Source organism: Echeneis naucrates, chromosome 3 (genome assembly GCF_900963305.1).
Source record: "Echeneis naucrates chromosome 3, fEcheNa1.1, whole genome shotgun sequence".
Lineage (NCBI taxonomy): Eukaryota > Metazoa > Chordata > Actinopteri > Carangiformes > Echeneidae > Echeneis > Echeneis naucrates.
In genome coordinates this window covers 21054572-21081668 of record NC_042513.1, presented here as the reverse complement: position 1 = coordinate 21081668, position 27097 = coordinate 21054572, and the positions used below count along the sequence as shown (strand labels likewise).

The window sequence follows — 27097 nt, the reverse complement described above, 5'->3', positions numbered from 1 at the left end:
AGACACACACACAGACACACACAATGAGACAGGTTGGGATTGAAAAAGCTGCTTTTTCCTTAGAATTAGTTCTGTCTACCACCATGTTTGTGTATTTACATGCATAACATTGTGCCGCCTTGTTTTTATGCAGCCTGTCCTGTTAAATGAAGTTCTGGTGAAGCTTCCAGATCCTTCCAGTGACGAGCCCATTTTCCACATCTCACACATTGAAAGAGTCTATGTACTCAGGACTGACAACATAAATGAACGGTAGTAGCCAACACAGATGAGCACAATCTGATTTTGGTGTGTTTGGAGACTTGTGTAATTACTCTGGTGTGTTTTTTGTTTTTGTTTCGTTCTCAGGACAGCATGGGTTCAGAAGATCAAGGCTGCATCTGAAGAATTCTTTGAAAAAGAGAAGAAAAAAAGGGAAAAGGCCTATCAGGGTTTGTTGTTACTCTCATACAGTCGTCCTGATACCAACAAGTTGTGATATGCAGGATTAATCTGTGTGTGTTTTTGCAGCGCGATCAGTGAAGGCTAGTGGCATCGGCAGACTGCTTGTCACCGTCTTAGAAGCCACTGAGCTCAAGGCAGGGAAGCCCAACGGTGAGCTTGAATCCATTCATCTTACAGGATGTCCCTACAGCTCAGTTGACTTAGAAACACACCATAAATTGTGCGAAGCATTTTGTCAGAATCAGGCTTTTAGTCTCTGCTGCAGGGCCACTTAACGGAGCCAAAATAAAGCTGTATTCAATTGCAACTGTCCTTTCCCTTCAGTTCACGCTTAGTCAGAGGCCTTTCTGCTCTTTAAGCAGCGCCTTTCATTATTTAATGTTTTCTTCGATTTTATGTTGTCTAACACATTTATGCTTTCTTCCTTTTTATATTTCCTCCTTTTTCATCTCTCCTCACTTATTTATTTTTTTTTTTTACTGTTGCTCCACTCTCCCTCTGTTTTCTTTGACCAATGTTTGTCGTTGCTCTCCTTTTACCTTTTCTCTGCACCCTGCTATCTTTGCGTCTCACTCTCCCCTGCAGGTAAAAGCAACCCTTACTGTGAGGTGACCATGGGAGCTCAGATCTTCACCTCAAGAACTATCAATGACACTCTGAATCCCAAGTGGAACTTCAACTGCCAGTTTCACATCAAAGATCTCTACCAGGACGTCCTCTGCATCACCATCTTTGAAAGAGACCAGTTCTCACCTGATGGTCAGTTTTTGTCTGATCATATTCTGCCAACAAGTTGCCTTTATTTAGTCACTAGACAAGATAATTTCAACTACCCACATTGCAATGCAGGTGTAAAAAAATTTTTTGGGAAAAACTAAAAAAATATATATATCAGCTTCCTCCAAATAGAGATGCCCCATTTTTATATCTGTTGTCTTATACCAGAGTTCCTGGGTCGAACGGAGGTTCCTGTAGCAACCATAAAGAAGGAATTGGAGAACAAAGGACCAGTGACGCGACGTCTTTTGCTACATGAGGTTCCCACAGGGGAAGTCTGGGTCCGCCTCGACCTGCAGCTCTTCGGTGGCAAATAATCACATAGGATGAACTGAAATGAACAGCTGCATCTTTCACAAAGACAAACTTTTAGGGATAACTAACCAAAAACAAAAAGCTGCTTTTTGTCGCATAAACAAACTCAGATGGTTTCACCCACATTCCTAAAACAGACGCCCGCTACAACACCTCTGCACTATTTCACTTATCAGGCCTTAATGTCTTACTGTTAACCAGCACTAATATTACCTCTTCTTAGGTCATCAAAGCTCTTTTTTTTTTTTTTTTTTGCTCTTATGATGGAGGCTTCAGGTCTTTGCAGGAGTTTGGGCCTGTATACAGTTTACTTTCTGAAGGAGTAAAAAAGAACTGCAGCCAGGAAATAGTCTGTTTGTAACATGTTACAACCTTCACATTACCTTCAAAATGCTCATATATATTTAAAGGACCTACTCGTGGACACAGCTCTGTCTTTTAGTTAGTTTCAGAAAATATCCAAATATTACTGACACACAGTTCGCCATCTCTGGCCGACCAGGGTCATCCAGTCAAAGCTAAAGTAATTCATGTTCTCAGCTGTCAGGATATGTATATGTTGAAAATATATTTTTTGAGAAGTTTGTGACCGATGGCTTGAAAAATAACCTCCTTTATAAACTTAATTATCATTCATCATAAGCTGTGTGGTGTCAGTGACATGTAGGACGTCATGAAGAGTAAAGAGGTGACGGCAGATAACGGACAGAGAACCTGGATGGGTAGCTCTGCTCTAGAGTCGGTTTACTACTGTAGATGGAAGATCTCAGGATATGTTATACTGGGTGCAGTCAATGAAATCGTGTGTGTGTGTGTGTGTGTGTGAGCGCGCGCATGCATGCGTGTGCCTGCCTGTGTTTGTTGAAGAGAAAATACTTTGGAGATACTGCAACTCCCGGAGTCAAGTTTGGACTAACATCAGGCCTTAAACGTTAATGTTTTAACTCTTGTAAAACATCGCTTTCATTGGGTTGATGCTGATGGTGATGGTCTTTGGGTAGATGTATTTTTTTCGTACAGAATTTCTGCGAGTGTGTGAAATAATCAGGTGAAAAAATGAGAATGAGATATTAAAAGCTATACGGTTGAAAGTTTCCTTTCCTTTATACCTCCCACTCCTGCTCCTCCTGAGTAACCTTCTGGTGAAGGGGATTTGGAGGATGTCAGTGTTTTGAGGCAGCACAGATTGGTCTGCAATAATAAACAGTATTTGCGCTCTTGTATGTGTATAAGTACATTTTTACCTTGGTATATTTTAAGTGTCATTATCAGTAACCGCCTCAGATACAGCAATACTGTCCATCTATGATGCCTCGAAAACCTGTCATTAATTATACCTGCCATGAGAGGCTTGGTGTGTAAAAGCTGTATGATTATGTTAAAGGTTGACTTCTTGGGATCTTTTTCCTTGTTTTCTAATTCTGAATATTAACAGAATTGTTTGGTATTTATTTCCTAATTTATGCGTGTGACTATCCAAAGGTTTGGAGCAGCTGTGCTTTGCTGTGTGATCTTGGATAATTGGTTGGGATCCACTGGGTTTGTTTTGAATGTGTAATGGCAAATATTAAAAACAAGTTCATCCGAGACACATTGATACTATTTTTAAAAGCAATGTAACATCTTATGAGTCTTCTGCATTTGAGTTTTGCTGTAAATAGACTAGGTTCTCTGGTCATTCTGTTAGACCTGCTGTTTTGTGCGCTTCTATTAATTTGACTCATTCAATCAACAAATATGTTTCGTAGTCTTGTAATAATTTAGATGTTTTATTTTAATTCTGGATGACGTGCAAAGAGACTGGACTACCTTCCTTGTTTGTAGGGATGTAAAAGTTTGTCTTTTGTTGTACTTTTTACTTTCTGCAGCCTTCTGCGTTGACTGCTGCTGTGCTACATGAATCTCTGGCCTCGTTAGCTCAGACTGGAGTCTGTAACCTGCTGTTTGTACTCACTGCGCATGGCACTCTGTAATTCAGGGTTTCTTAAGTCAAATTAAAGACATTAAAAGTGAAGAAAATGTTAAATTACTGGCTGTTTTGAGAAAATTGACATTTAACACGATTAACTCTAAACACACCCTCCTGCACACAACAGTTGATGGACTTAATCTTTTTTCATTCTCAAGTATATTTTGTGTGTGAGAAGACTTGCAGAAATAATGCCTAAATTTTCCATTAACCCCCTTCCACCAAAACATTAGAGATAAATGATATGACTGAAGGCCAAGAAATTAGATATTTGGCAATATTGTATTGTGTATATAAAACATTTAGTTAAATCTGTCATAAAACTAGATCCAACTTCAAGAAGATTCCAGTAAATGAATCTTGAAATACAATAATTTTTTGTTATTTATTAAACCAACAGTGGTTTATTTTGGGGTCTGGACACAGAGGCAGTAGAGTTCAGTGTGGAGTTGTCAGTGCGCACCAATAGATTTCATTAAGTCCTCCTTCACCCTCCACTGACTCTGGGTCCACGGGAGCAACAGTCATTACGTAATCGAGAGGTTGGCCACTGAGAGTTTGTGCGAAGGGGCTGACAGCGACACACGCAGCTGCACAACCGAGTCGACAAGAGCGGTAGTAATGGATCAGTGCAGCGGGGACGTGGTGATAACTGATGGCAACGTATTCCTTCACAGTGGATCAAAAACAAATGTGTCTCAGCTGAACCACCTCCGGCTTGCTCTGATTTTATGCAACTTTAAATTATAGTTGTAGTTAGAATTTTAATTATTGCTATTATGATCCAACTAATTCCAAAAATAAAATTAAAGGTAATTTATTTGTAGTTGTGGGAAAAATTCAACTGCAGCCACAACCTTTAGGTGAGATTGCTTAATAATAAATGGATGTGTAAATAAGTAATCCATCAATTCTGTTAGCAATCCTGTGCTCCCATGCAGCCCATTATTGGAATACTTATTGCCAAATATGTCACCGACCATGTTTTATTTTTGATGTCATTGGTTTAGACGGGTATCATGGAGGAAAGGTTCAGTTTATCTTTGTATCTTATTGACATTTCTTGTTGAATATTCATTCATTTTTCAGCGTTAATGTATAAAATTACAAATCCTCAATCCACACCTTTTTTTTTTTTTTTTTTTTTTTTTGGTGAAAGGGAAAGAGAGAGAGAGAGAAATGGGTGCAGAGAGCAAGAGACTGAAATCCAGTATAAAAGAAAAGTGCAGGAAAGAGACTAGTTCAGAGGTAGAGGGGGAAAAAAAAAAACACACTGAGGATGGACACGTATGGAAACACAGAAAAAGAGCATAGAGAGAGAATGACATGTGCATGGAGGATGAGTCTGAGAAGCCTCAGTTCCACTTGACTCAGTCATGGAAATGATTTGATTATCACCACATGAACAGCTGTCTTATGTAACACACACACACAAAGAAATAACTCAAAATAATGAGGGGTCTGTGCTCCAGCCGTAAACCTCCTCTGATGCAGGAGGCCTGTAGCAACAGAGAAACAACAGGGTGAACAAGGCCAATCAAAAGGAATAAACTATATTTATTTTGATATATTTCTACATTCAGCAGGTCATTTACAGGATAAGAATGAATTCATTCTTACTGGCACAACCGTCCATACGTTGTGCTAACAGTTCATCACTGCATGACCGTTTGTGTACGAAATGGTATGCTGTTGTGTTAAAACCACAAACAATTAACCTTTAATTAACTTTCCCTCTCCTGTAATTCCTCCCATCGGTGTTGTTTCATGCTCATTGTGCATCAGAACAGTCGCCGACAGAGTTGTTTTATATTTTGGATGGTTATTATCAGTGAAATGAATGTGAGCATACTTCTGTGAGGAGGACAAACATTTCAGCGTTCACCTCTCATCGACGTGTCCATATTTTACAGAATGATCGGTGTACATTTGGATGAAGCAGTGAACCAGCCGCGTTCTTACATTTGGAGCTGAGCCTGTTTTATTTTCTGTGCCGACCTGAAGGTTTACAGCTCGGTCATGAATAATGAAATGAGATACCAGCTGAGCAGGGACTGAACTGGCGTGCAGGTCCGGTGTTCCCACCTAACTCACAACTCCTGTCCCTCACTATTTCAGAGATGACTGACAACAACTCCTCAGACAACACGCTACACAAAGTTAAGACTGTAAATATTTTATCAGGCCGTGCAGGAGGTGAGAGGAATATAGATGGCTGCATTATGGATGGAAAGTGCTGCACGTGGTTTAGGTTTAGATGGGAGTGTGTGTTTATCAGAAATGATGAGGTGATGTGTGGATGGTGTCTATGAAGATATGTCTTTACCAATTTGTTTTCATTCTCAATTCTATTTTATTCCTTTCCCGGATATGGTAGAAGGTTGTACTGAAGGCATTCCTGTATCTGGGTCATTTTATTTATTGCCAGGTTCAGCATTCAGTCAATCAAATTTTAGAATAACAGTATTACAGTTATTCTATCATATTTCCAGCTCCTCAAACAACCAGTCCCATTGGCTTTGGTGATCCATTGATTTTTATTTTATTTTTTATTTTTTTCCCCCCCTGTTAAGCGAAGTTGTCGATGCCTTATGGTGGTAAAAAAACTACTGCAGTGATGGTAGAGTCCACTTCCTGGATCAGTACGGTACAGTCTGCTCAGATACCAGATCATTAGTTAGAACCCAATACAACATGCGTTTAATCCAACTGATTTTCAGTTTTAAGTGAAAATGTTTCACATATTTTACTCCGCCTGCCTGGTGTATGTCAGTGGGGATGGAAATGTGGAGACAGGAAGTAGCACCAAAGTGATGACAATAAAGCAGCAGAGAACACAAGGCCGTTGGTAAGAAGTGAGAGGAGAGGACTGATGGAGCAGATGGAAATTAGATAGAAATTAGAGGAAATGCTGAAGAGTCATTTCCAGAAGATTTCCTGGGATTATTGCGTTTTATTCATCCCCTCACAGTTAGGAGATTTTTTTTTTTTTTTTTTTAGCGTTGTTTCACACTGGGGGCAAACTAAAGCCCATAACAACCGTGGAGGAGAGTCAAAATGTGCAGACTGAAGCACAATTCTTTTGAGAGATATTAAATATTACAGAGACTGAATCAACTCAACATGCCTCAGTAGAGCTCATTCAAATAGTCTTCATTGAACAGTGTTTTTTTTAAATGAATTGGAGGAAATATGAGAGAAATCAGTCCTCTCTGTTCACCTTTTATTTCTCTTTACATTCAGAGTTACCAGGAATAATGGCGGTAATATTCTCCCTGAGGAAGCTTTTAACAAACATGTATTCATTTGCTTTTGTTTTTGTATATTTTTTGTTCCTTTATTTACCTGTTGAGAGCTGTTGTCCTGGAAAACCTGACCACAAGCTGCAGGGTTTTTCAGACTGCTTACATAACATCAGCTAAAAATTAATCTGCCACAACAACAGGTTGGCTGATCAATTTTTCATGAACGCTATCTGTTATAAAGTTATTTTTAGAGAATTGTAGCTTTAGCTGTAAAACATCACTCTCAGTCAACCACAAACGCACACAGTAGACGCACAAACAGCAGCAGCAGAAGGTGTGTAATTTGGCTGTGTGTGTGATATTATGTGTGTTCATCCACGGTCATGTATGGTATCTATTTCCACAGGTGAATTGTACAAACGTGACATTTGTGTTCCTTTCTGTGTGTCTCTTGCCTCCCTCTGTTGAATTGTTGTGTATGCAAGACAGATAATCTGTGTGTGTGTGTGTATGAGAGAGAGAGAGAGGGCGAGCCAGGGAAGCAGACATGTGGCAGTGCCAGAGCAGAGAGGTTTGGTCGACCTGTCGGGGTCTCTCATGTCACATCTCTGCCCTTGGGACCTGATCTTTGTCTTCCTGTCTGGAAAATAACCTGGAAAAAGTGGAATGGAATATTGGAAAACTGCACTCTGGAAAACAGTCAGAGGAACATCCCTCCTGCTGCTGCTGCCTTAAAGGAAGAAGGACTGAGGAGAAAGAAAGAATGACTGAGAATTATGTGCAGAAAAAAGTGAAGAGGAGACGAAGGCTTGTACACATCGGCCTATCTGACAACAGGGGGAGGACACGTAAGATTTAGAATTACACTGCTGCGGTTTTTTGTGTTGGCTTTTGTTTTTTTGTTTTTCTTTGAGGGGAAGGCAGAGAGCTGAGAGGAGATAATGGGAGAGGAAGGGAGGAGAGAGTAGAAAGCAGAAAGGGTAGAGGAGTGTAGAGCAGAGAGCCGGAGGAAGAGTAAACACAGACCTGATGGTGTCCTGGAAAAAAATAAAACGTGAGTATTAATATTTTATTTATGTGTGATGGGAGGTGAACATGTTGTTGAAGTCGTCTCTGATGAAAGTCACCACAATGTGAGGTGTTGGGTGTTAAAAGGATTCTCCGCTCCACTCTGAGTGTTTTTGTTTTCCCTCTTTGGACTTTTGCTCTCTTCCTATTCTCTGCAGGTCATGTAAAGTAGTAGCAGCAGAGGAAGGAAAGGCCAGTGTCACATTGCATTAATGTTGCAGAGAGAGAAAGGAGAACACTGAAAGTGCGATGAGTGTATGCAGAGGATGTTGACAGTCAAAGTCAGAGTGTGTGTGTGTGTGAGAGAGCTAACCTGGAACAGCCAAAGGAACCATATAGCCTCCTTAACCACATAAAAAAAAACAACACAACAACAACAAAGAGCTATTGTACCTCATGAGATGAGAATGGAAGATCAGTGTCTCCGGAAAAGGAATTAGGAAAGAAAGGTAACGTTTTGTTCGTGCTACACAAAGTGATATAACTTGCAGCAAAAAAGAGCCGTATATCTGAAGTTAACTGGTGAACCAGAACCCCTCAGAGTCTTGTAGGGTACAAGCTGTGTTTCCTCTCTTGACAGTTACGTGAGAAGTTTGATGCCTCTCAGGTTTGTTGGACAGCTGCTGAGAGTGAGATAAACTGTGTAAAAGCTGATCTCATGCATGTAAACAGCTCCTGTCGTTGGGGATCTAGAAAACAACGTCCACCAATCTGGACTCTGAATTGCTGGAGTGTGGATGGCCGTAATGAGCTGGCTGCAGTGTCTCACATTAATGCCAGTCCAGAAATGTGATGAAATAAGGGAGAATCTTTCATCAGTCCATCTCAGCTCAGACGTGTTTGGAAAAAGTCTAGATTCATAATGTGAAACACTAAACACAAAGAAGATCCTGTAAATCTACTAAACTTTGAACTATTTGTGGTGACACGATGAGATGCTTTTTGCCCGAACAAACTGTGACCCAAATTGTCAAATCCAAACACGAGAAAGCGGGAACGGGAGGAAGGAGAGAAGGGCAGCAGCGTCCTGCAGCATTTACACACAACCTCACAAAATGACCCTGACAGTCAGTGAATTTAGAAGTGCTCTGAGGTTGTGTTACGCCGCAATGTCATACTAGTTGCTTTTGTGTTGTTCCCTTTTGCACTTAAGAGTCAGTCTGCATTGCTTGTTGACTGTTTTGTTTGTTTTCTAACACAAAACGAGGCCTGAAGTTTGCTTTTAGGCTATCTTGGTTTTTGCTGACAGCTCCAGACTGCTGCGCCGGATATCTCAGAGTTTTTTATTCAAAAATTAGGTCAGTTTGACGTGTGAGAGCGTCATTTTTCATCTGTTGAAATTTTACACTTTGTCTTTTAGATTTTACATCTTTATACTTCTGCTGTGCTTTAAGTTGAAAGTCCTGAACCACTTGACACTCTGTTTTAAAAATAGTGTTTTCAGGATGAGATACATTTATGATTGTTTACCATGAAGTGTTGTCTGTGTTAATGAAGCAATTCGGCCCGTTTCCAACTGTAAAATAAGAGATGTGATGGGGAAAAGAACACACACACACCGCTGAGAAGCGTTTAAAGTTGTCACCTGGGGAAATCGTCATACATTCATCAAGTCAAAAACATTTCTACAAAAGCCTTTTAACCCCACTCCCCCCTGCGACTGTACCCACCAGGATTAACAGCAAACAAGTTGAGCTTCGTTTTGTTTGGAGGAGGAGATACAAAAGTTTTAGATGAGAGCATAATTGAAGAATGTCAGTAATACTAGTCTTGCCAAGGGGCTTCACAAATTTCCTGTGTAATTAAAGAGCTGTGCTTAAAGCGCGGTTCAGTTAAGTGTCACTAACTGTGTTTGTGCAGATTTTGCTTTGCTCAAGTGAACTGTAAGATTTTCATTTATCTTTGTAAACGCTTGAAGGGGAACTCGATATATTTGCGGGATTTGGGTGCTGATGAACTCAGTAACCGATGATAATGTAAATACAGCCTGTTCCCATCTTTCCACTGTAACTGCAGTCAGTGATAGCTGCTCATTATCGTCCTCCTTTGTAAAAAGACAAAGCTTTTTTTAGCTGGATGAGCTGATGTGGTCAGGTTTATTTCTGGAGCAGTCGATCTGCATTATGTACCGATCCTTATATGTCATGATGAACATGTAAAGTCTCATTGGCTCAAAGTTTTGTACGTTTGTTGTCTTTGTGCATTATTTTAAGATAACACACTGCACTGTAGGTCACCTGCTATTTCCAAACTTTATTCCTATCTACTGCGAAAGAATGATTTTTCATTTTAACAAGCTGGTTTTCAACAGTTAATTATCTGAATCAGTTTTTTCTTTTTCTTTTTTTTCCTGATTTGCTATCTTGTGACCCATCTGATTTATTTTGTATCATCTTGGTGTCATCTTTAAAACTGCATTTTTTTTATGCTTCTAACATCATTGAGGATCATAGCTGACCACCGAGCCAAACTCCTCAAAATATAATCAGCCTAAATATTTAATCTGTTGTATGTTGGAGCATGAGGAAATGCTCAGGCTCAGGCAAGCGTTAGGATGAACTCTGAGTATACTATAGAGCCTTTCACTGAGAACTTCATATGACATTAGAAAAGCAGGCACAATGACGTGTCCTCCCTCCTTTCAGACGGTGAAGTCTCCTCCTGGATCTTCTCCAGGATTTCAGCTCTGTTAGTTTAATTAGTCTGAAACTCGCTGTGATTTGCCGTCTGGCATCTCCCTCAGTCTGCCCCCACACTCTGACTATCTGACTATATGCTGCATTTAGCTATAAAAAAAACAAACTTTGAAATCAGTGACACGCTCAGACTGGGGGTATAATTCTCAGTGTTTATGGGGGACTTCCAATAGAAGAAACCGGCTACATGTTTAGACTTAATGCTGGATAGAGCAATTTGTCTCTGCCTCTACTCTGCATTTAACCTGGTATGGTGGACTAGCCCAGGCAATAAGAGCCGTGGTATGTATCACTTGTTGATGCCATTTTGTCAGCTGTCAGCTAAATAGAACATTTACAGAGTATCAGGACATTTAATTTGGTTAAAGGCAACAGAACAAAATCACAAAGTTCTTGCTTTGTCAGAGTCTCCAGGAAAACATTTTCTTTTCAGGTTTTAGTCCATGACAGCCGGTCTGCTGCGGAGTTTCGTGTCTGTTCCCACCACCAAAGTCATCTGCACCTTGATCTGATAGATTGTATTTACAACACAGCATAACTTGGCTGATGGTCCTTGTTGCCACCTAGTGGTTTGAGTTTAGAAACAACCTCTCCTCTCAACAAATTAGGAAAATTATGTCAATGCCCTTTTGACAAAAAGTGGTGCTTGAGCCAGAATATTTGTAGGTTAAACTTTGACTCACCTCCTTTATTGATTTAACTAACCTTGATGATGTGAAAGAAAGGAAAAGCTGCCACATCAGATACAATTATTAACTTCACCAGCTCAGTCATAAGTAGGTGGATTCTGTATTTGATAAGTTTGTAGGCACAAAAACATACAACCTTAGAAACCCAGACTAAGTTATATAATTCAATCCTAATGCGGAACTAAGTGGTAATTTAGAGTTTACAGTTAGATTATTGTGCCCTCGTTTTATTTCCCTCTTCCCTTTTCTTTCGTTCTATCTCACCTACAGCCAGGGGAGTCATGAGGAAAGAACTCCAGTCCAGACCAAACCCATCAGTCCAATAAGCTGAAGTCACTGTGAAAAGATGAGCGCCCCAGCGACAGGAAGCCCAGAGATGGAGGTGAAGGTGGTGCCTCAGGACATGGCGCTGCTGAGCAACATATTGGCAGCTTACACCTTCATTGCAGGTTTGTCCAATATGACTGAGAGACCAGCAAGTAAATAAAAAAAATAGATGAAAGGATTCTTTTTCTTTTTTTTTTTCAGGATCACATGAACTTCCTTTTAAGGAACTCGTTAGGATTACCAATTTAGAGCAAGGTGACCAAATTAGTGAGAGATGAGAGGGAACAGGTACAGGCTGCACTGGCTGAAAGGCCAAAGAGAGAGACGGCAGGAGAGGATGAAGATGGAGCAGACATTGATTCCTTCATTGTAAACTTGATTCTTCTTGATTCACCCTCTCTCTCTCTCTCTCTCTCTCTCTCTCTCTCTCAGACCAACCCGAGCGGACAGCTTTGGTGTTTCTGGGTGGCGTGTGTGTTGGCCTTCTTGTCACACTCTGCGCCATCGTCTTCCAGATACACTGTCGAGCAGACTGCAGCTATGGGAACACTAACAACCCTCACCATCGCCACAGGAGCAGGCATCACCGCCGCTGCCATCAGCTCAGTGACAGTAATCCAGACAGCACTGCTGTCGTTGCCTCTGGAGGGACGGGGCCTGCTGGGGACAGCGAGTCAGAGGACTATGGCGATACAGCTGAGCTGTCGGCACGGCGACGCAGACGCTTTGAGAGAGCTCTGCTCCACGCCACCATGTTCACGTCAGCTGAAGGTACACACACAACTCATGACACGAACCATCGAAAACCTGATGACAGCAGATAAAATCCAAACATTACAGCATCAATCACAATTATAAATTGCATTGTTTACATGATGTTGGAGACACAAAGGAAATAGAGTTTGTGCGATTTGAGTGAAAATGTGTAAAATGTGTGTGTGCATACAAAGTTGCATTATTTGGTCAAAGAATATAATGTAAAATGTAAAACCTCTCCTTCATATCTGTGCAGAATACTGTTCTCTATGCCTAATTGAATTTTCTGTGTGTGTGTAATCGTTAGAGCTGGACAGAGCCCAACGGCTAGAAGAGCGGGAAAGGATTCTCAGAGAAATCTGGATGAACGGACAACCAGACATAAGTACAGTCACCCAAAGCCTCAACAGATATTACTAAGGCTCAAACAGTTCAAATGGACACAAGGACGGACGGACAGGAGGAAAGAAGTTAAAAAAAATAAATAAATACTGGGTGAAGTGACCACAGGCTGTTGGGTTGGGATGCCATCTGCACCGCAACAGACAGACTCTGACAGCTGGATGGGTTGAAGTCTCCTCTTCAGTGTCAAAGAGATAAAACATTTGTTGACACTGAGGCATTTTGAGGAATGTCCTCGTCCCCTCAAAATTGGGACCAACAGATCACATCCTGAAGTGATGCTGTCATAATTTGATCGGATCTAATGTGAAGAAAGAAAACAAGTGGACGCACGACACTCCTGTGACGCCTGCTGTAAAGTTACTCTTGGTGAAAATCTGCAAGGGATTTTATAACGCTTCACATTTTACAACTGGTGCTTTTCAGAAACATGCAGCAAACACTGAGAGGGTTCAAAAGGCTTCATGGGAGCTTTTTCATGAGTTAATAAATTCAAGTTTTGGTGAAACTGTCTGTCTTTCTTAGCTCACCCTCTGTTTGTTTAAAAATGCGATTATTATTTACTGAGGACTTGAACCTTAGTTTCGCTCCAAGACAGGAGAACATATTGGTGCTTTTACCCTTAAATCAAGTGTTGAGCTAACAGGAATGGTTGTGGAGGTAACTACAGCTTCAAGGTGAACCTGACAGCCTGTTTGTAGGTTGTTGGCCAGGACAGGGCTCGTCGTCAAACTTATGTTTTATTTTAATCACCGATGAACTGTAATGAATGAAGCACCATTACCTGTTTGTTTGAACCAATAGTGACACCCTCTACTGGGCGAGATCTGATGAAGTGACGATCAGCCCCGTTATCCTCATATGTACCAGCTCTGGATGCTGTTGCACATTCGGACAGCAGATTGTCACGTATGAGATGATTTTGCTGCCTTTCTTTATTTGGCTCCTGCAGTAATAACGTTTCATTCCAGGAATTTATGAATGCAGTGTTCTGTACATATTATGAAGTAAAGTACCTTATTGAGTGGCTCATTTTTCTTCAGTGGTTTTTGAGTGTCCTGGCATATTTTGTACATGCAGGTTATGGGCTGGACTAACAGAATAGCCTGGAAATTACAAGGTATATTGAATCTAGGTCAGTGGTGTTTCAAAATAAACAAAAATAAATCCACCTTAAAACCATTTTTTTAAAAAGAAGTAGAAATCAGAAACAGTTCCGTGTCCAGTTCACGGTCTAGTTTTTCTGTTTATCATAGATGTATCAGAAATGTTTGCTTGTGCTTATTTATTTTGTTGCTATCGCAAGAAATGTGTTTAAGAGGCATTTCACGATCATGTTGAGGAATTGTGCCAGAAATTCTACGTCTATATGACCACATCGGCATAATTTATGGGGGAATGGGGGGTTACAACCCATCCAATGATCCAAACCACCCATAACCCCCCAATATCATATCTTAATGATCAATAATGAATGTTAAGTATTATAAACACAACAATGTGATTGATTCTCTCAATTTAGCAGGGAAGAAAGAGTAGAGACCCACCCCCCAGATTTGGGAACACAGCTAGGTTAATTGGAAAATTAACTAATTGGAAATTGGTTACTAGTAATGAGCTAATGCAAGATACGAACCTAGGCCGAACCAGACCAGACCAGATGAGACCAGAGAATATGGACCAGGAAAAAAACTGACTGACTGAGATGATATTTATGGAAAAAGGAACAGAATTTAACATACCAGTTCATTGAATGTAAAAATATATAATTATTTCAGTATTTAATTCATTATTTCATGGTCCTGTTGCGTCATAAATTTATTTTATCTGTCAAACTGTAAATGAGAAATGGTGAAGCAGCTCAAATGTATATCGCAATTCCAGCAGCGCTGTGGCGCAGCGGTAATGCTGCTGCCTCGCACCTAGGTGGGAGGGGTTCGATTCCCGGCTAGGGTAGGTGATCATTGAGAGTATAATGTAATGTAATGTAATGTAACCCCGGGGTTAGTGATGACAATGTTAATATGTAATGTAATGGTGATTGTATGACTTACTGTACTTACCTTAAATGTATGTAATGTTGAATATGAATGTAAATATATGTAATGTGTAATATATGTATGTAAAGGTCCATTCCCGGTGTGGGCACCTGAACGTGTCTACGGAGTTAGTTGGTTACGAGTAATGGACTGGGCTAATGCAGATACGGCGCCCCCCCCAGGACCTAGGCCGAACCAGACCAGACCGGTGACGGCACCCCTCCAGGAACGGACCGAGACCAGACCGGAGACAGGACACACAGACTAGACCAGTAACGCGAACAAGTCACCCACTATTTTAGTGAAAGATTATGAATGCATATTATGTATATATATTATTATAACACAGATTAACTTGTTTTCTTCCTAATTGTAACCACCCCCCCACAACAAATTTGGTTGGTTTGGCCACCCAGCCTTCGCTAAGCCCCGCCCCCATTGGTTACTGTTTCTATGCTAGCCTGTTGTCTGAAGTTCGGTAGGAAAATGTCCAGTCAGCATCAGTCCATCATCCAGTGATCAGAAAGGAAAAGAAAGACGAATAAGAAAATAAAGGGTCGAGAAATTTTCTATACAAATGTTTTTTAAAAAGGTTGTGACGGTGAATTTGAGACGAGAAACGTAGAGCAAGGTAAGAAACAGGGCCGTTAGCTTGTAACGTAAGCTAACTGACCAGCTCTAATGCTAACGTTCGTTAGCCTAGCTTGTATTAAAGCCCGACACAAAAACGTTATCTTTGACAGAAACAGCTGAGTTTGGTAGCTCCATCAGAAAGAAAGAGACAGAGAGAGGGCTCCAGCTGCAGACACAACAACACACACAAGGACCGGGACATTACTCGTTAATGTTTTTTTGTGCAGAAAGACACAGCTAGTTACACGTCGGATATAAACATTAAACACAGAGTCAGATTTAGTGAACAGTTACATGTCGGATATAAACATTAAACACAGTCAGATTTAGTAAACAGTTACATGTCGGACATAAACATTAAACACATAGTCAGATTTAGTGAACAGTTACATGTCGGACATAAACATTAAACACAGTCAGATTTAGTAAACAGTTACATGTCGGACATAAACATTAAACACAGAGTCAGATTTAGTGAACAGTTACATGTCGGACATAAACATTAAACACAGTCAGATTTAGTAAACAGTTACATGTCGGGACATAAACATTAAACACAGAGTCAGATTTAGTGAACAGTTACATGTCGGACATAAACATTAAACACAGTCAGATTTAGTGAACAGTTACGTGTCGGATATAAACATTAAACACAGAGTCAGATTTAGTGAGCAGTTACATGTCGGATATAAACAATAAACACAGAGTCAGATTTAGTGAACAGTTACATGTCGGATATAAACATTAAACACAGAGTCAGATTTAGTGAACAGTTACATGTCGGATATAAACATTAAACACAGTCAGATTTAGTAAACAGTTACATGTCGGATATAAACATTAAACACAGTCAGATTTAGTAAACAGTTACATGTCGGATATAAACATTAAACACAGTCAGATTTAGTGAACAGTTACATGTCGGATATAAATATTAAACACAGTCAGATTTAGTAAACAGTTACATGTCGGACATAAACATTAAACACAGTCAGATTTAGTGAACAGTTACATGTCGGATATAAACATTAAACAGAGTCAGATTTAGTGAACAGTTACATGTCGGATATAAACATTAAACAGAGTCAGATTTAGTGAACAGTTACATGTCGGATATAAATATTAAACACAGTCAGATTTAGTGAACAGTTACATGTCGGACGTAAACATTAAACACAGTCAGATTTAGTAAACAGTTACATGTCGGATGTAAACATTAAACACAGTCAGATTTAGTAAACAGTTACATGTCGGACGTAAACATTAAACACAGTCAGATTTAGTAAACAGTTACATGTCGGATATAAACATTAAACACAGTCAGATTTAGTAAACAGTTACATGTCGGATATAAACATTAAACACAGTCAGATTTAGTGAACAGTTACATGTCGGATATAAATATTAAACACAGTCAGATTTAGTAAACAGTTACATGTCGGACATAAACATTAAACACAGTCAGATTTAGTGAACAGTTACATGTCGGATATAAACATTAAACAGAGTCAGATTTAGTGAACAGTTACATGTCGGATATAAACATTAAACAGTCAGATTTAGTGAACAGTTACATGTCGGATATAAACATTAAACAGAGTCAGATTTAGTGAACAGTTACATGTCGGACATAAACATTAAACACAGTCAGATTTAGTAAACAGTTACATGTCGGACATAAACATTAAACACAGTCAGATTTAGTAAACAGTTACATGTCGGATATAAACATTAAACACAGTCAGATTTAGTGAACAGTTACATGTCGGATATAAACATTAAACACAGAGTCAGATTTAGTGAACAGTTACATGTCGGATATAAACATTAAACACAGTCAGATTTAGTGAACAGTTACATGTCGGACATAAACATTAAACACAGCCAGATTTAGTAAACAGTTACATGTCGGATATAAACATTAAACAGAGTCAGATTTAGTAAACAGTTACATGTCGGACATAAATATTAAACAGAGTCAGATTTAGTGAACAGTTACATGTCGGATATAAACATTAAACACAGTCAGATTTAGTAAACAGTTACCTGTCGGATAGAAACATTTAGCACCCTCATTTATAATGATGATTGAAGGTAACGTCATTAATCTGTCGTTCAGTCGGATAATAATGGGTCACTGTGGGTGTGCAGCCACAGCACCTCCAGGTAGAACAAAAGTTGTCTAATATGGTGTTTTGAATTTTATGGTTACAACAAGTTAGGGCGACAACAGCAATGACTGTTAAAACACTGCTGCTCTGTTCTCTTGAATTGATTATTCTATTTTAACTTTTTAGTTGGATAAGTCAATAAAATAAAAAGTTTAAAGTTTTATGAGAAAACTTTTAACTCAAAGTTATGCCCTTGATGACCACAGTGATATTATAGTGCTTCAGGTACTGATAAAGATATATTATGCAATATTATGACTATTTGTGTTCATTAGAGGAGAGCAAACCTTTCTGCATAATGAGAACTGTGAGTTGTTGGGATCAAACTCCCCCTGGTGTCCATTCAGTGTCCCTGCTCGTCAGGCCACCTAATTTTGAGACAGCAGCTCATTATTTCTGCTCAAAAAGTCCTTTCTCAACCCTCAATGCTTTCATTCCCATCCGAGTATCATCCCAGCCTGATGAAGGAAGTCCACCTTCTACCAGACCTGTTTGACGACAATGATCCATCCACCTTTGATCATGTCACCCAGCCTGGTCCAGGCCTTGGTTATCACTCACCTTTACTTCTGCATTGCTCTCCCAGCATCTCTTCCTTTGTGCTCAGTGAAACCTTGACAAATGTCCCAGAGGGCAGCTGTCCGTCTGGTCTTCAATCAGCACAAAAGGGCACATGCCACTTCACTACTTATCAACCTAGACTGGCTCCCCGTGGTCGTCCCAGTCATATTCAGGTCGCTAATGTTTCAGTGTCTTCTGGATCTGGACCATTTACTTGGACTCAGCCAGACAGTCTTCTGCTTTTTCTGGGTCACAGTCTGTTCTCATCCAGTGTTCCCAGATGGTGAATCCTATCAGAGCAGGCTCTCCCATCTCTGTCTTTTCGTGAAGTTCTTGGAAAGCCATCTTTTCAAAAAGGGCCTCATTTCCTAAAAACGCTACAATGTTAAAATGGCATTTAATAGGCTTTTTTAATTCAAATTCAAAGGTTTTAGTCATCCATACAAATAAGCTACAAATAAGCTACAAGGCCTGTGACCTGTACTGAGGTGGTAAATACAACCTACTTCCTGCTGGTCATCTCCAAACAGGATGGAGATGTCAGGAATATTTATGCAGCACTTACAAAGAAACATCCCAGACTTGCTGCACACGATCTTAAGGAATAAAACAATATCTTATCTCATCTAATATCTTTATGGAAAATAAAAATGTATTTGTAGACTCATCTTGTTAAAATCCTCTCATGGCTAAAACGTTACTGTCCACACACACACACACACACACACACACACACACACACACACACACACTCACACTCACTCACGCACGCACGCACGCACATCCTCGGTGTGTATCGTTTTAACGGGACGGGTGGAGACGTCGGGAGGGGGACACATAGCTGTGAGGGCGGGCTGCTGCAGCTGGATCAACTCCGGACCGGAACCAGGACGGCCTGAGTCCACAGTCTGAGACCCGGCTCAGCCATCAGAGAACCCAGAACCGGTTCAGGGCCGCCATGAGGGACTACTCGGCGACTCCCAGCCATGGAGGCTCCTGCGTGCCCTGCTGCCAAGTTTGCGTCTTCTTCTTTACCGCATTCCTCATCGTCGCAGAGAGGACGGCGCGTGAGTCCTACCTGGGACACACACACACACACACGCGCGCGCGCGCTTAAAACGAGGGTTGTGTCACTAACTGTGTGTTGAAATATGATAATATGCGCTCGTGCACATCCCTGCTGTGTGTTATTGCACTTTACTGTCGTGCGCGTGCCTTTTTGGCCGCTGCACGGACGGAGGCTGCTGATGGTCCTGATCACACTCCGCCTCGGCAACAACACAACACAACACAACGTGTGAAGTTGGACATCTGTGTGTAATCTCAGCGTCAGCCGCAGTCTGCGTCTCTGTCCTGTTTTTAAACGCTGCAGTCGTGAAGTCCTGTTTGCCGCAGAACTGCAGACTCACTGCTGCATCATGTCAGCTTGCAGAGGCCGAACACAGCGGAGACATGTTGTCATATTCCAGCGCCCTTTTTGGAGGGTTATGAATGGACGAGCTGATGGGCGGACCCCGGGACTGGGCCCGGACGGCCCGGACGGCCCGCCTGCCACAGAGGCTCAGATTACACTGTTACAATGCTGGGGAGGGGTGGGGGGCTGCAGAGCCCCACAGCCGGGGGAAGGGGGGTCATCTGATGTCAGTAAACCTTAGATCTGTCCGACTCTGCAGATTGCAAATACCAAAGAAAAGACATGTTGAATATGATAGTTGTAACATAAAAAGCATTAACATGTAAAGAGTTTTTCTGATTCTTGGGCTCAAAAAAAAAAAAAAGGTTTCAGTTACATGTAAACTACAATCAAATTTTAAAGTGATTTATAATCCTGAAGAATTTTTCTCATCAGGATTACATTACTACTGTGATTGTTGATCAGTTGTTATTACTGATACATGTTCCCTACACACAATTTTACATATATTACTGAGTATATGTACAAAAAGTACTGTATACACAACACAGTTGTATAGTGTTCATGGTTTTAGATGTGTCTCTGTAGAAGTATACAGAAGCAACAAATGGAATTAAACAAGTGAAAAACATCTCAAAATTTTACACACAAGTTAGTTTCTACTTTTCCATGTGTGTTTATTATTTAGCCTTAATTGTAGCACCCAAACAGTCTCAGACAGGCTCACTGTACAAATATATTCCTGTGGGTTTATGTCCTCTTTGAATCTGTGTCTGTGTTTTTCTTTCTTTAGTGATCTACTGCTTTGTGTACTATCTATGGGTGGGTCACAACTATTGCTATGCGCATCTTGCCGGCTTCACTGCTCTGTTCCTGGTGCCAGGTGAGATAACATCAGTCATAACAACCCGGTAGATCAATGGAAAGCTAAATAGATTGAGGTAAATTGTTACAGTTAATTGTTTTACAGGTTGGGGTCCTCAGTGGCTCAGTTACCTGTGGTACCTGTCGGATGGACGTATACGCAGGAAGTCTCTCACCTGGACACATATTCTGCACCTCGGTATCTTCAAAAGGTTGGCCAACATTTAATATATTGTGTGTGTAACTATAAATTTGTTGTTTGATGATGATCTATCTTCATCTTCCTCCCCTTCATCCTTATTGGGCCTTCACAGGCTGTGGGAGTGCATGCGTCTGCCAGATGAGGATGTGTATGGTGAGATCATGCAGCAGGCGGATGTGTCCGCCTTGCGTCTGTTTGAGGCTTTGGTGGTCACCCTCCCTGAGACACTGCTGCAGACATACGTCCTCATCTGTACTGATATAGGAATCAAATCTCCAGGTAAGAAGTTATGTGTGCATGTGTGATAAGGTGTGAAACAGCACATATACTGTACCTGCGTGTGAAGGTAGATACGGTAAAGAAATCTATTTAGGGTGTGTGCTGTCTGCGTTGTTTGAACAAACAACTTTCTGAAAAGCCATTTTCATCTAAAGGACTCGATAAATATACAACAAACTTTGGAACAATAGCAAACATTGATTTTTATTTATTAGATGGCAATGTGAATACAATGTCACATCGTGAAAGGGGTCAGTCTTAGTGATCAAATTGCAGACACCTGAATCTCAACTCATTCTTAGCTGTCTATCCAAAATTTTACTGTTTTGGTTCACTCTCAAGTATGCATCATGTTTCTGCTTTTAGTAAATTAGGTCTGATAAATCCTTGTATGCTAATTATCAGCACAAACGTGCAGACAAATAGATTTATGGACCGAGAGGCTAATATTTCTCTGAGTGGAGACCAAAATAGAGCTGAAAGATGGTGAACATATGGACTGGGGTTTGAGACTGGGGTTTGAGATGAAGAATCCGAGTGCAAGTTCCGAGTTTTTAGGAAACTGGTAACACATTGACAATAGCATGTTTATATATAATTCTACTGTATGTCAGATGTTTTGTTTTCAGAGTGACCATAAAAATACTAAGTGCAACTTTAATTCTTAGAAATTTACCTGCAATCTGTTTCCAATGTGTACCAGTAGCAGTATTGTTTCTAATGTAATCTTATTTTTCTCTCTTTACTCTATTTCTCCGTCCGTGCAGCCTCGGTGTGTTTTGTGGTGTGTCTGTTGTCTCTTGCCTGGGCCTTGGTCCTCTATGCCAGAGCCTGTTCACTCATCAGACCGGGACACTTACAGATGACCCCAGCTGCCATTCTCTGTCGACTCCTGTGGAGGGTCGGACATTTGAACAATTTTTCAATAACTCCATAACAGATAACTGTTTATGATTTGTCATAAGCGGCTTTGTGTGTGTGTGTTTCTTCTGTCTGCAGGTCAGTATGTTGGGATCCCGCTTTGCTGTACTCATGCTCTTCACACGCATCTTCAAACAGTGGATCCTCGGAGTCATTGGCAAGTTGTTGAAGTTTGTTAAATCATATAAATAATCACAGTTTCAGTATGTGATGAGCTGGAATAATTATTTAGTTGTGGGGGTGTGTGTTTGTGCGTGCCAGGCGTGCACTGGTTGGGTGCAACTTTCTGGATGGTGTCTCAGCAGACTGACATCATACGGTCAACTAGTCGATGGAGACTGTTCAATTTAGTTCTGGGAGCCATTCACATCTTTCTTTTCCTCAACGTGAAGTACGGTCAATCCAGATGCCGCATTGCTGGATTCTACCTGGTATGTTTGCGATTGAGTTCTGCTTCTGTGAATTTATCCAATTCTGACAGAGAACAACTCTTATATTTGTACTAAAGAAACAGGTAGTTGATTAATATTAGTAAAATATAATATTTAATCTGGGAAAAAAAAATTCTCATCATACATGAGACCAAATCAAGTTTTTATTATTACAATATCAATATCATGGCAGAAGTTACGTCAACGCACTTGGAGCCAGTCTAACCTTCTCAAAATAAAATACTAAGCTATTGTAGTGCACAAAATGTGACTATAAAGTAAGACAATGCAATCTCAAAGAAATTGTTTGAAAAGCAGTGACTTTTAACCACTTTCCTCTTTTTCTGTTTCTCCCTGAGGCCATGTTCTTGGAAAATGCTTTCCTTCTTCTGGCCTCCTCCTGGTTGTTTTCCATGGTGTCCTGGGACACTGTTGCGATCCCAGCAGCAGTTTTCTGCAGCTTCCTCATTGGTTAGACACACAACCACTGTGTACAAAGCATTTATACATGTTGTTGCTCATGACTGATTTCCACACCTGCACGATCATTTGACTGTAGTAATTTCCAGTTTTCATCCCAAGCCTTTGTCCTCATTTCTCTGTGCTTTTCCACCGTTTTTCTCTCTCCAGGAGTGATAGCACTGGTCCTATACTATCGATTCCTACATCCTAAATCCTTTGAGATTTTCCAGAGTATTCGCCACAGAGGGATCAGTGGAGCCTGCATGGAGCGTGGATCTACACTTTCGTTGGAGGAGAAAGTTACACCCACTTTCCATCGCCATGCAACACTTTCAGGTATGTCAGAGACCTGTCTATCTGTCTGTCAGTCTTTAGGTTTGTCTGCCTGTCTTCTGTAATTATGACTGTACTCTGGTCATTGATCTAATCCAGGAGGTGGGACTCTCATGGACCTTCCAATCCAGTGGGAGGGCTGGAAACATCACCACTGGCTGCTCATACGCTTGGCCCTGAAGACGGGAGATGTAGCAAAGATCTGGTCGGCGTACGGTGAGGGGGGGCTGGCTGGACTGATGGGTCTGTCTGAAGAAGTCCACTCCCCAGATGAACCTTATATCCCTCGGGTTTGTTATCTCCATCACTATTAATTTTTAACATCAAGATTTAATTTCTGCTTCTTACTGTAGCCCAGTCTAACATGTTTTAACATTGTCGAAATGGTTTCTCATTCCCTTTTGCTCTGTGATTTGTTAGATTCCACCTATTCAACCAAAGGTTCCTCAAATCTCCCATCCAGCTCCTCAACCATCTCCACCACAAGTGACCCAGCCTCCACAGGTAACTAATCATTTTAACACATGCAGGAAACCCACACTTCATGTAGGATTTGAAAACAAAGCCAGACTGGAAGCAGCCTGCGACACACACAAACAAAGGAGAGGTCAGACAAATTATAAATAAAATCCAAAGTAACCACAATAAAATCCCTTCAGTGACTTGCTGAGTCTTGTTCAAATCTCAAAGAGGAGTGTGTGCGTGCATCCCCCATGGTTCTGTGGGTCTTGTCTTCAGGTGAGAGAGGCAGTCCAGCCGCAAAAGCCACCTCCCAGTACTGTGGTGGCGAGACCAGTGAGAAAAGCTCCTCCCACAACAATCCAGGACATGAGACGGTTCCCGGAGATTATCCCAGTCCAGGAGTCCATTCCTGAAGAAACTGCAGAAGAAGAGTCCAGTGCTGCCCAATCGGACGAAAAAGGTCAGACACAGGCACAGGCACTGACCAACACTGACCATCCATGATCATGCACACACTAAATCACACACTTAATGACCACAGAAATGTAAAATAGTGTTTTGTACTGCTTTGTATTTCTTTAACTACCGGTGAAAAATAGTTTCAACACCTGCAGCTCACACATCCCAAAAGTATTTCATATCTTTGTGTTTTATTTTTGAAAATCGCTTTAAATCCTTCATGGCCATAGCAGAAATTCCTCATTGAATCATCAATTGAAGATATTTAAATTCAGTGTACTTTCGCATTCAAAGGTGATGAAGAGTTTCAGAGTGCTGCTTATGGCTCACCCACAATTTCATCTCCGAGGCAACCAGGAAGTCTTCGCCACATCGATAGCAACGCTGCAACCCTGACCGAGGCCTCGTCCTCCGCGGGGTCCTTGGACATTAAGACCCCTGGCTGGTCACCTGAGCGACGTTCGCCTCTCCTGATTGGCTCACCAGAGAAAAAGGCAGGGATCCCTGGAGAGTCCAGCACCACACTGTATTTCAGCGCTGATGCACAGTCTCCCTCCAGTGGGAGCTACCTGGGCTGGGGGTCCGAGCTGTCGCCCATCTCCACTTACCGAAGTCCCTACCGGATCAGGGAGGCTCGTTTTATCACATCCACCCCACGATTGGAGCCTCGAGCTGGGGCTGAAAGTCCAGGCCTGGCCCCAGTCGTTGTGATCCCTGCCACTCCAGGTACAACACCGGGCCCAACACCAGGAGGGACCCCTGGTGCTTCGACCCCTTCTGTTTCTACACCTGCAGCTTCAACACCTGCAGCTTCATCACCTGCAGCTTCGACACCCGTCGCCTCCACCCCTGGTGGCTCGACCCCTGGTGCCACCACGCCTGGTTCTCCAGTCATCCCACTCACTCCTGTCATCTCCCACGCTCGCAAACAGATGGTCCAGTTTGTGGACAGCAGAGAGAGAGCCGTGTAAGGAGAGAGAGAGGAGGTAGGGAATGATATCTTTGGTTCAGTTTAGCAGATATATATATATATATAATTAACTTGGGAAGGTCTGGTGGGGAGATTGGGGCCCTTTCAGTTCAACAAATCAGTCATGAAAGAATATGTAGTACATATCTTATTTAATTTTTGTCCTCTGATGTGCAGATACAGTGGTGAAAATTGCAGGTTAGTGCAATACCTGGGTGACACAGGGGAGAAACACTTGCACTCCTCTGTTGGGAATTTGATTCAATTCTTGGTGGAGGTATCTCTGATTCTGCAGATCACTTTAGTGCAGCTGGGTGGTCAGCTGGTGACAAATTGTGTTACTGCACTTTCGGTCCTGGTTGGTCGAAGCGGCTGCATGGAGAAGGCCTAAACAGTACGAACCTCCTCAAATATGGTGCTCCTTGCTGGCAGGATTAAGAAAAAAAGCACCTTGAAAATTCCTGTGTGTGGGAGAATGTGGCGGCCTTCTTCCTATGCAAGTCATCAGAGCACTTAACAGTGACTAACACCACTTTACAGGAAAAGTGTCCTCTCAAAGCTAGAGAGCGGGAGGAATGTGTTTCAGTTTAGCATAAGCTGTTTCTGAAAGGAAAATGACCGATTCAAACTGGTTGAAATTTGAGATTTGTCATGAAAAGAAACTAACATAATTTCACAGGTGCTAATAAACACGGAGCATTCCTGCCGTTCATTTAAATGAACCTTTACACTTAACTTTAAAACATTAGAAACTAAACACAGGACACACGTATCACGGCTTGCTCAATCAGTGCAATCAGATGATAGTAAAGCGAACAAAGGTTGTATGGAAAATACAAAGCATAAACAATCACGTGAAAATACTTTATAATCAAAGGAAATTAAACCAGTTTAGTCCCTCATTGGTGAAATTATACAATCAAACCAACTGCTGTTATGACAGACAGAATGAGCATATATTTAAAGCAAATCCAAACTCTATGCCTAAAGTCATTGATGTTAATATGCTTAAGAATGAATATCATTATTTTTTACCCTTCGGATGGAGTTCAGCATCTGGCCCAGTTTTCAGGCAGCCACTCATTCCTCCAACCAGTCACTTATTCACTGTATTTACATTATGTAGTTGGTGTTAACGCACGTTACTGTCACGCACTGAAAGACACTGGTCCTAATTTACAGTCTGTAAAATAATATACTGTGTTAGGTAATGTGTCTGTCTCTGTTTTCATGAAACTACCGGATTAACATGGGATCAGAAGCAAAGGTTGGAAGGAAAAACAGTTTCTTTATTATTTTGTATGCTTCGCTTTTCTTTGCTTATTCTAACTGCAGTCATGTCAGCACTTTACACCAGAAAAGGTTCAGCTTAGGTTTATTATTAGCCACTAAGGTGGCTGCAGCATGATATTCTGCAAACTACACTACATTTAGAAATTTAGTAATATGTAAAATGTCAAAGGAAAGTTAAACAGGATAGTTTCTATTGATAATATATTAACTATGATATTTCTATTTTCATTTATATGCAAACCTAAAATTAATAAATAAGCAAAGTTTCCACAGAAAAGCAATAATGAATAGACAATTAATGCAGGACGAGGCTGTAGGATGAGTATTATCTTGTGTTCTCGTCTATAACAGAGACCAAGTCAAAGTTACTTTAGAAATGTCATGACCACCTCTGAAAATCACATATTCTTTCACTTAAGAATCAATTAAATTATTTTTAAATGATGAATAATAAAAGCAATATCAGCGATTCCAGCGATCTTAAATATTTGATATTTTTACCTTCAACCTTATTATCTCATCAAACACAATAAGTTTGAGATTCTTTCTTTTCCTTTATTGTTATTTTTTATTTCTGTTCTTCCCTTATGGTTAATATTCATTTACTCTTATTGGTTTTACTGAAGAGCTCACAACAAGCGAAGCTCAAAGGCAAGCACAGAATCTATGAATTTGCCTCATCAAGGAAATTAAAAATGTGTTCAGTTTTGTTAAATGACTGACACAAACTAGTTTTGCCAACGTGTCATTTATAAATAAATGTGTGAAAAGAGTGATTAATTAAAAAAATGAAATACAGCAAACATTAAAACTTGCAATTACATAAGTAATTATTGATTGACTTTTTGTCATAAAGACAAATCAACAACTTTATCCTCACAGTCAGCTATTCATAAATGTGTTCCCCTTCAGTCT

General features: G+C 40.8%; 3 protein-coding genes and 1 long non-coding RNA gene across 4 annotated transcripts in view; 3 read left to right on the top strand and 1 right to left on the bottom strand.

Moving 5' to 3' along the window:
* itsn2b (intersectin 2b) overlaps positions 1–3793 on the top strand; it is a 28094-nt gene extending 24301 nt beyond the window's left edge. The window contains exons 37-41 of the mRNA XM_029497447.1: positions 134–252; positions 349–431; positions 511–594; positions 1030–1203; positions 1390–3793. Coding sequence (XP_029353307.1) covers positions 134–252; positions 349–431; positions 511–594; positions 1030–1203; positions 1390–1538 — 609 coding nt within the window. The 3' untranslated portion in view covers positions 1539–3793. The remainder of the gene's footprint in view (positions 1–133; positions 253–348; positions 432–510; positions 595–1029; positions 1204–1389) is intronic.
* A 3900-nt stretch (positions 3794–7693) lies between these two features.
* eva1ab (eva-1 homolog A, regulator of programmed cell death b) lies at positions 7694–13679 on the top strand. The gene is made up of 4 exons (XM_029498798.1): positions 7694–7804; positions 11474–11652; positions 11963–12301; positions 12594–13679. The coding sequence occupies exons 2-4, from the start codon at positions 11550–11552 to the stop codon at positions 12704–12706; spliced, it is 555 nt and encodes a 184-aa protein (XP_029354658.1). The 5' UTR covers positions 7694–7804; positions 11474–11549; the 3' UTR covers positions 12707–13679.
* A 5370-nt stretch (positions 13680–19049) lies between these two features.
* xkr5b (XK related 5b) lies at positions 19050–25531 on the top strand. The gene is made up of 13 exons (XM_029498530.1): positions 19050–19159; positions 20300–20389; positions 20477–20582; positions 20685–20851; positions 21619–21752; positions 21851–21929; positions 22034–22203; positions 22563–22674; positions 22834–23001; positions 23098–23295; positions 23435–23502; positions 23737–23920; positions 24214–25531. The coding sequence occupies exons 1-13, from the start codon at positions 19051–19053 to the stop codon at positions 24888–24890; spliced, it is 2262 nt and encodes a 753-aa protein (XP_029354390.1). The 5' UTR covers position 19050; the 3' UTR covers positions 24891–25531.
* On the bottom strand, positions 22355–25106 carry LOC115041202 (uncharacterized). Its single transcript, XR_003840593.1, has 2 exons — positions 24250–25106; positions 22355–23899 (listed from the first exon to the last, which is right to left on the bottom strand). It is a non-coding gene; the product is annotated as an uncharacterized LOC115041202 (long non-coding RNA).
* Positions 25532–27097: the final 1566 nt, after the last annotated feature.